A 10,046-nucleotide genomic window follows, 5' to 3' on the forward strand; every position below is an offset into this window, starting at 1 on the left:
TATTTACATCTAGGACAAAGAAATCACCTCGGCCTTCTAGGGCTATGGTGTTGGTAAAGAAATTCTATAAAAATGCTAGAGAAGACTCTAGTTTGTCTAGAAGTGGCTTAACTTGTGCAGTGATAATAATTTCTATTGCTTGGGAAAGTACACTGTATGGCAAAATGCTGACTAGAGTCCACCAAAAGGGAAGGAGCACATAGAGGATGTACAGAGGAACTGTATTAATATGTACTTATTTCCTGCCCAAAGCCTTCTTGAGTAATACACTGAGGTATGCTTGTCCCATCATAAACTGATGGAAAGGGAGAGTTTAATAAGTTGTTTTAATCCATAAACATATAGGTAACATAAATAAAAAGTGACTTACACTTGCCGATGGCTCTGGAGAGACTGTTAGGAAGTTCCCTTTTTCACAGGTTTAGAGACGATTTTTCAGTTTGAAAAGTAACTGTTCTGTGTATTTTGTCATCCTGCAGGTAAAAGGACACAGAAAAGAAGATGGACTGGGGAACTCTGCAGGGTGTTTTGGGAGGTGTAAATAAGCACTCCACCAGTATTGGGAAGATATGGCTCACAGTCCTCTTCATTTTCCGTATCATGATCCTGGTTGTGGCTGCAGAGAGAGTCTGGGGAGATGAACAACAAGATTTTGTCTGCAACACGCTTCAGCCTGGTTGCAGAAATGTTTGCTATGATCACTTTTTCCCCATCTCTCACATCAGACTCTGGGCCCTGCAGCTGATCTTTGTCTCCACACCTGCACTGCTGGTGGCCATGCATGTGGCTTACACCAGACATGAGAAGAAAAGGCGGTTCAGAAATGGTGAGAAAATTGATATTGAAGAGCTAAAAAATAAAAAGATTCACATTCGGGGCCCCCTGTGGTGGACATACACCAGCAGCATCTTCTTCAGGATCATCTTTGAAGCCATCTTCATGTACGTGTTCTATTACATGTACGATGGCTACCAGATGCCCCGCCTGGTGAAGTGCGACGCTTGGCCCTGCCCCAACACTGTGGATTGTTTTGTGTCTCGGCCCACTGAGAAAACCACATTTACTATTTTCATGCTTGCTGTATCTGGGATCTGCATGATGTTGAATCTGGCTGAGTTGTGTTACCTAGTGATAAAAATTTGCATGAAAGAATCTGGGAAAACAACGGTTCTGAAATAAGTCCCCAGTTTCAGGATTTACTGGCTCCCCAATTCCCTTCAACTTTCTTAGGTATAAGAAAACAATAAACAATATTTTCATACTCAAGGAAAAGGATAAAAAATGAATGTTCTTTTGTGTTTTAAAACTCATAGCCTTCCTGGGAAGCTGATGCTGAGGTAGGTTTTAAAGATCATAAGATAATTCAGTATTCCTGCATCCACAGTTAGAGAGCAGCCTTCTGGCACCAGCTTCTCCAAGTATGCCTACTGCTGGGATCCTATTGTTGGGACAGTTAACTCTTCAGACACTGGGAGTGGAAAGGACCAGAGAAGGCTCTAGTGCCCAGATGAGATCCAGGAATCACAAACACACTGTGTTGGCTCAGAGGCAGAACAGTATCAAAGTTTTTTGGTGAAAAGTGGGTAAAGGATTTTTTGGGGTACATCACAGCTTTTGAAAAGGAAGAAGACTTGGGAGGTGATTGTGTTTATACTAGGTGTCCTCTCTAAGTAATCTGGAGAGCAAGAAAATTGTGTAGGAGCACAGATACTCTGGCAGTGCATGCTGTCAGCCTTGCTGAGCACCAGCATGTTTTTTTCTTCTCATCTCCTTGCCTGCACTGAGAAGCATTTCCATTAGGTCAGTGCTGCCTCCCCATAGCCACAGACACTACAGCAGTGGGAGGAATGAAGTTCATTTTTCATTCTCTTGATCGGATGAAAAAGGATTGTCACCTCTGGGCGGATGGAGGCAGTTCAACTGTCCTCCTCCTTCTCTTCCAATGCATTGTGAAGAATTTTGGTACAGTAGACTTTATCTGATGAAGAGATGTTTTACCACTTGACTGCCTCATTCAGCTGTATACTCTTAAAATATTTTTTTACATTTTCCAATAAAAAACAAGAAAAATCTGCTTTTTTTTGTTCTGCTGGTTATCCAAAATAAGTACTTCAACTTACATCATGATAGCCAGTGCTGCTTTGCTTGCTCCTTTTTTTCTATCTAGCCTGCACGGCTTTTCGTCATAAAACCTTCTCCCTATCTGAGGTGCCCTTCACATGAGTTGAGCAAACCACTCCCAGTCTGACATTCCACATAGTGAGATTAAATCACCATTCCTTTTCTTAAAGTTGGCCTAGCAAGAATTACAGACAGCTTGGAGAGCTAAAACAGCAAAGGGACCCAATCAGAAATGAGGAGGAACTTGATATTTCTTTTAAAGTTCACAGTGCTGTGCTGTAAATTTTTTATTATTAATTTGAAGTGCTATATGGATCAGTCTGGTCTTGTCTCAAAGTAGTCTCTGAAGGTGTTTTATGCCTGTAATAGGCAGGATATGGCATTCAGGGTAGCACAGTTTATATTCCCAAGTACCTGTCCATTGAACCCAATTCAGAAAGCTGGCTGTTTCCCCTCCTTAGCTTTCTTCAATAATTGGCTTTTCCCCAAAATGAATGAGCACTAGCTCAACTTCTCTATTTGTGTTTATCTTTTACTGTACATTTAAATTTGTCACCTCTGGAGTGAACAAAGTTGCATTAGTTAAGACCCATGAACCTTCATTGTGCGCTGAAAGTGGAGCATAAATAGGTTTACCTTGCTTGTGCACTAGAGTGTTACAGCTTGACTGCAGATGGAAATCTGTCATCTCTGAGGAAAGCAAGAAAAACTTAAAAACACCATCCTTAGACCATGAGAAAAAGATAAAGGTCATTTGTAATGAACTGGACTGGAAATTTGGACTCTGAAAACATCCTTAATTCAACTCCGAAGAACACAGTTTGGCACATACCAGGTTTGTGCTTGATAGAGTTCCTGCATTATTCCATGTACAAGGGCAAAGAGAGCAAACTAGTCCCAGTGCTCTAGTATTACATTTCTTTTGTAATAAGATTTTTTTTCCCCTGAAATTATAATTAAAGCACTTTTGTTGTGTCTGTTTTCTGTATTACTTTTACATGCTGTGTGTTAACTAATATATCTAATGAAAATCTGTTTACCATAATGGCAAACATATGTGACAGTACTATATTCAATAGCCAAGAGCTAGTGTAAGGATTTTAGCCTTCTGCTGCAGGTTGGTTTCCATTGTTTACACTGCCTGTTACCCTGAGGTTTCCTGAACTCATAGTGGAAGGTCACATATGTGCTCCACTTGAAATCATATATGCTGTTTAAGACAGCCTTGCAGCTGGAAAAGGCTGATAAACTTAACCAGCTCCATGGGGAAAGAGTTTGTTTTTGTCACCTACATTTGAATTTAGCTGGAACTTGGACCTAGATACACCAAAAGTGTTAACACTTAACACTATGAAGTTATGTTCAACTAGCAGTTTGGCAAACAGATTATCAGACAGCAAAAAAAGATAGAACTGGGGAAGGTGTTTGGATGTAGCCAAGAGAGGGCTTTGATCCAGACCTGCAGCATCAGGCAATGACAGCTCTTAATTCTTTAACTGAATAGCTGCTTTGTGAAAAAAATCAGATACTTTATAGGAACATGGGAATTGCACCTATTTCTACATGTGCTACATTGCATAGCTGACCTTATACAATGGATTCTATGTAGATTAAAATATATTGTTGTGTTGAAATTGTGCGTGTTCTTTCCTGAAAAGCACTAGTAGTGTCTCCATTTGGTACTTGGTTCCTAGACTCTCCTCAGAATTAAGATTGCAAAGCATGTTGAAAACTTAAGCAGCAAATCTGAGGTCATGACTAAAAGCAGCTGATTCCTCACTGTTCAGTCTCCAGCATAGCCAGGCCATAAAGTGTCTAATAAAGTGGTATCAGAACTGGAGAGTGTAGGGATGGGACTGGCTAGAATTATTCTTTGACTGAAATTGCCAGGAAAAATAACCATTGACTCAATCAGGTTAAACTTCTATCCAAAACCTTGAAACCAAAGCTACAAACATGTTTGTCAGAAGAGTAAGGAGATGAAGGGAAGCAAACTTCATTGGTAACTCAAGGACACAGACAGAAAAAATATCATAACTACCTTTGGAAAAAGAGTGATTTAAAAGGAAACCAGAAGTATAGATCTTCTGTATTTATGACTTCTGGATATAGAAGTACCTCTGTTAAAGGTTTTCTTAGACAAAAATAAAAATATTCTTTGGTTGTTTGCAGTTATTATAAGCCAACATGCTAAGCTATTTTATATCTGAGGACAATTATAAAAGACAAATTATATGGTCCATACAGGGAAGTGCACTCCTGTACTATGGAGGTTCAATTCAAAATAGCACCTCTGTTACAAGATGCTTTATTTTGTAAAAAATGTACTGTAGCAGTAAGGAACAGCTAAGAGCACTTTGCTAGAAACTAAACCTGATGAAAATCAATATATTTTTTTCTCTAATTATAATTTCCTCACCTTAAATTTAGGCTAATGGGGTTTACCCCGAAACAATATCACACTCAAAGAATTGCACTGTATTTTTGTTCACCTGTTCTGATATTCAGGACAGCCACTACCTGACAATTAATTACAGGCTCATTTGATTTTTCACCATCTTATTATCTACACAGTCATTTGAACTAGTTTGCAGACAGTGGCAAGAGTAACAGTAACTATTTGAAATTTAATGAGCTAAGACTAATGGTAATGACTTTCAAGACAGTTCAGAAGGTACCTACACTTTTGTCCCCATTTGACCAACCTAGCTTGTCATTATAATTTTCTCTTATGGATTATAGTTCTCTTCTATAAAGCTGGCTCAGCTTTGACTTGGCTATTTTCTATACAAAGTTTCCTAGTCACCAAATGAAAGTTTTTATAACCGAGGCTTGGAAATGCATTGATCTTTAATTTGGAAGGCCTAGATAAGGAAACAAGTCACATTTCAAGCTCTCCATCTCTGAGAACATTCCTTGCTCTTGCTATGGCTGGTATCCCATACTACTGTAGATTTAAATGCCAGAATTGGTCACATCATCACACTTACCTTCTCCCTTTTTCTGACAGTTTCATCATTGCCACTAACTCAGATTATTTCACATCTATCGGCCCTATGTGAATAGCCAAATCTATTATATTTGAATTAGCCATCTAACTAACAGATGCTTGCATAAGTCATTGTGGCAAAGAAATGTATCAGTACCAGAATTATGCAGTTTAGGGAAGTATGTTTTCAGTGAACTTAGAGAACCTGTAGAGTTGAGCCATGCATGGCTGCAGATCATAGATGGATGCAGGTTGTAGATGGATGTTTTGAACAGCAGCATATATTCTGTGTGCTGCTATGAACCAGCATTCCAGTCATAGCCTGGCATAGTTCCCAGGAAAAGGAATACTGTAGTGTGTGGTGCAGACACACTGGTCTGAAGCACAAGGCATTTTTCAATGGACAGGCTGTGCTGGGCAGGTTTACTTACTTAAGCAAGATGTATATTTTCTGTTGTCTTGACAATTATGGTAATTTAGATGCACCATCTGGGAAAGACAGTAGCAGGCTTAAAACTGTGTAAGTTGAGAACGAAACAGGGTTTAAAATTGTTCTGCAGATAATTTTCTGTGGAGGTTCAATCTTTATGACAACATATAAAAACTCCCACACCTCTCACCAATCCACACATTAGCAGGAGGAATGCTGTACTTCTGTTGTGATGATTGGAAAACTTGCTACCTGTTTGGTATCCAACTATCAACATTTCCTTCATCAGAAGACTTCCTTCACTTGATTTGAAAGTATAATGGCAGTCCTGGTACACAGAGTCAACCCAGACTCTCATTGTCACTGAGTTTTCCCAAGTGAAAGATAAAGGTGACAGCTGCGTCATGTTCACAGGGATCAGAACAGCTTAATCAAACACTGTTTGTTAAGATCATTGCAACAGGTGCCAGAAGAAATATAATTACAGTGTGGTAAAGATGTCAAACCTGTATTATTTTGTATCATTCGTGTAATGTCTGCTTGCAGTTTGTCATGTCCCTGCTCTAGGTATTGCATCATTTCCAAGGACTGAGTGCTTAATACACAGGTTAAACAGCTTCCACAATCTGTCCAGCACAGATAAAAAAACCCCAGTCTATTCCTCTACACACACACACACACACACACACACGCGCGCGCGCACAAAGACACAGAACAGCAAACTAAATTACTAAATCATTCCCTCACTGTAATCTGATAGAAGACCAAATGAGACATTGCAACATGGATTTGTCAGGCATAATTTCTGTCTATGCCATTAAAGCTGCTTTTGTGTATTGCAGTAAAATAGTTATTAATTACTCAGTGTCAGAGCATCAGGATCCACCAAATGGGATAAACTGTATGCATCTGGGAGGATCTGCAGGTACATGGGAAGATAAGCTTAGGATTCAATAAGATCTTTATCACCGGGAGAAATTATTTAACAATAGCAGTTTTAGAAGGTAGGAAGGTCTAAGTGCTTCTGTTGTGAAACATGAAGCACTTGTCGGATGGGAGACCTGTTCTGAAGCAAAGAACAGTTTTGTAAAGAAGAGCTGGAGTTCCTGGAAGATCATCTGGGGAACAATACACAATAATGTGACTGACTTGAAAAAAATATCATACTGGTATGCATTCAAGGTTTGTCAAAACCAGGATGTTTGAAATTAAGTTTTCTGTCTTGTTAGCACCCAAAAGTCTGTTTGCCAGTGCAGCATTTGTCCAGGACCATCTCTGTCAATGTGATTTCTTTGTGCTTTTAGCAACTGGAATAAGACATTGGTGTGCTATAGTATGTTCCACTTAACTAGGTATATGAGGTGGCATTGTGAGTAAATAAAATTCCAATTAATGTAAGTGAAATTTGTGATGGCTTTTTTTTTCTCCTCAGCACAATTAGTAAAAAACTCCTTATGACTTGGTTGTGTGTCTCACAAAACAGGCATTTGTCTCAACAGGAGAAAGAGAAACCCAGATCACTGTTCATATTTGATCACTGTTCATTTTGCTGCCCATTTTACTATATGTGCAAACACTGGTGGGGTTCACTGAAGCCTGGTCTGCAGCCAAGAGATTATTTCCCACCAATGGACATGCCATTTTGTGTTACTGATTTCTTTAATTCCAAAGGCAGACCATCACATTGTGCAGCAGTTTGAATTTTGTAGAGGAATTTTCCCTTACATAATACTGTTTTTTCTATTTTAAAGCAAGATACCTATTGCTGTTCCTTTCTGTGGAAGGTCGTAATTATTTGAGGCCTTTACAAATTTATCATGCGTGACACCCAGGTATATTTCTGCTAAAACATACTGTATTTGCTCTTATCCTGAGCACAATGAGAAAAAACATCCTTGTTTAGAAGCCATGGTTGTGGTTTGGCACAGTGAACTGCCCACTGGCAATACTAGTTTAGAGCATTAATACTGATGTCATTCCTTCCTACACATTCTTATCCTGTCCCCATGCAACACGGCGCCTCCAACTCCAGGACCTTCACTGAGCCAGCACAGTTGTTTGCACAGCTGTGCTCAGCAGTGGACTGGCCCACTGTTTTAGCTGATGAAGAAACAAATGTTTTGCTTTGCTGGTTTGTTTTTCAAATGGATTAATTCCTTGAGCTTCATTACAGGGAGGCTATATGAACTTCCACACTGACAAGACTGTGGGGCAGTAAACCACGGTGTTGGGCAAGAAGAGCTTCAGGGAGTGAGTGGAAGGGGTGGAGAGAACAGCAACATGAAGTTTATTCACTGCTACACATGCTGCAATTTCAAACCACAGCCTCTGGCTGTGTTTTCCTGAGTGACTGCTACTAGAAAGGCAAAAACCTTACCTGCCTGTTCTCCCTTTGCTGTTGTACCCTTCCGTGCTCCCTATTCCTCTCTGCTGGCCCTGCTCCTCAGCTACTGGCCATCTTCTTCCTTACTCCAACACAATCTTTCCTCAACTTTTGTGTAACTCACTAACACAGCAGTGAACTATTAGAACTCGACATTCTAAATTTGTTTTCTTCAGCTCAGATTTCTGCCAGATTTCCTGTTGTGGCAGGAATTGAAGTGTTTCAAACACCAATATTTTTATTTCATATTTCTGTCTGTAGTGTCGGGAAAAAAAAAAATAGCATCACACCATGACAGAATGATAGCAGGCCTAATTCCTCTTAGGGGTCTGCATGTCCTATGTCTCTCTTTTTGATTCTTCCTCCTAACAGATGCCTGGCTTGTACAGTTCTCCCTCTGCTACATCTTACATGGAGCTTTAGATTCCATGAAGGTGAATGAGAAGTATCTTGCTGTTCCATATCCCAGAACATTCAGAATTATATTGTTGTTGTTCTTGTTGTAGTACTAGGAGACTTCCCACGTTCCCAAAGGAAAAAAACAGAAAGGACCAGAGGAAGCTGGTTCTGGTGGGTTAAACACCAGGCTAGAGTTTCAGTGCTATTCTCAGAACCATATAACCTAAGACAAGATATGTAGTCTTCCTGTGCCTCCATTCCTACCTATTAGAACTCACAGTGTTGTCCTACAAAACTAGAAATAAAAATACTTCCTGACACCAGTTCTTGAGCTGCCTCCTCTGATGTGCTTAGCAGTAGTGTCGAACAGAGCAGAACACTAATCACTAATTGGTACAATAATAAAAATTAGTTTATAATAGGAGATCAAACTACAACTTCCATCTTTCACATCTTCCTTTTATATTATGTATTATCTACTTAATTTGAAAGTACTTTGATTCATCTATGTAGAAAAAACCTAGAGATTTTAATCCTCCTTGCTTCAAGCTGTGTTTCCGTAAGTAGAAGTACACTTTTCTAGAATTTAAATATCTTTAGTGCCATCTTCTGTAGGGCAGTGGCATGTCAAGCACAATTCTCTTTACTGACATACCGTACTTTGCCACAATGAGCTGAACTGAAGGCATTTGTAACTCTTTTTTCCAGCTGACTGTGTGGATAAAATTGCTGTCAGCACTGCTGAGCCACATGTCACTTTGGCATGGCTTATGACTGAAGACATGCACTACAGTTTAGGGGTCTTTCCACCAGACTGTGCTTGGATGCACAGTTACATAAGAGTGATCCTCTTCTGTAAAATAGATGCTTACATTAGAAACAGCAAGGGGTGAAAAACTGTTTTAGATCAATACTGATCTGAAAATGTCTATTTGTCATGTTAAGCAGCAGCTCAGGTTCAGATTAAGACCAATCAAGAAATATCTCCTTTACTTGTGAGATCTTTTTATCATTTCATGAAGCTCGGTGTCTATTTTTTTGTTTTCTTTCTGTGTATTTTGTAATGAAAACCTGACTCATCTCATTTTAAAAATACCCACCTGCCTGACTTTCCCACTTCCTGAATTCACTTTGTTTCTGTGCCAGCCATATAATGTATTGCTAAATGACTGTCTACATGTGGAACAGGGGTGTCACCTGTGTGGAGGCTTGGATGGAAGACAAAAGACAGTACTAAAGAAGATAATTAATCCCTCTATGGAGACATTCAAAGCCCTCCTGGACATGTTCCTGTATAACTTGCTGTAGGTGACTCTGCCTTGGCAAAGATGCTTGACTGGATGATCTCAAGAGGTCCCTTCCAACCTTAACCATTCTGTGACTCTGTGTTAATTGAAGGAAGCCTGCAAAATTTGTAAGTGTGCATTTTAATGCAAAAATTTAAACGTCACGTTAAGTTGCGTGTTGCTGTCTAGAGTTAATGCCAATGGAGGGAACCCTTTAAACATAGTGAGACTTAACAATGCTGTGGTTCTTTAAAAATAAATGAGGAAACTAGTAGGATGGCTCTTCCAAGGAAATCCTTCTGTCAGAAAGTCTAGATGAAGAGTAACTTTTGGACACCATTAACTAAATATGAGCGTATTTTCTTTCTGAATAAACTTCTCAGAGAAATAAGTTCTACTTTTTTCTATTTATCCCTTGTTTGGCTACAGATACTCCTG

The 10,046-nt window shown here is 39.4% G+C and overlaps 1 protein-coding gene across 1 annotated transcript; it reads left to right on the forward strand.

Moving 5' to 3' along the window:
- The first annotated feature begins 501 nt into the window (after positions 1–501).
- LOC110475655 (gap junction beta-2 protein) lies at positions 502–1,179 on the forward strand. The gene has a single exon (XM_021539940.2). The coding sequence runs from the start codon at positions 502–504 to the stop codon at positions 1,177–1,179; it is 678 nt and encodes a 225-aa protein (XP_021395615.1).
- Positions 1,180–10,046: the final 8,867 nt, after the last annotated feature.

The sequence above is a fragment of the Lonchura striata genome, chromosome 2 (genome assembly GCF_046129695.1).
Source record: "Lonchura striata isolate bLonStr1 chromosome 2, bLonStr1.mat, whole genome shotgun sequence".
Lineage (NCBI taxonomy): Eukaryota > Metazoa > Chordata > Aves > Passeriformes > Estrildidae > Lonchura > Lonchura striata.

What these genes read in the sequence shown, in the direction of transcription:
- LOC110475655 (XM_021539940.2), top strand. Translation starts at nt 502, where the DNA reads ATGGACTGGGGAACTCTGCAGGGTGTTTTGGGAGGTGTAAATAAGCAC.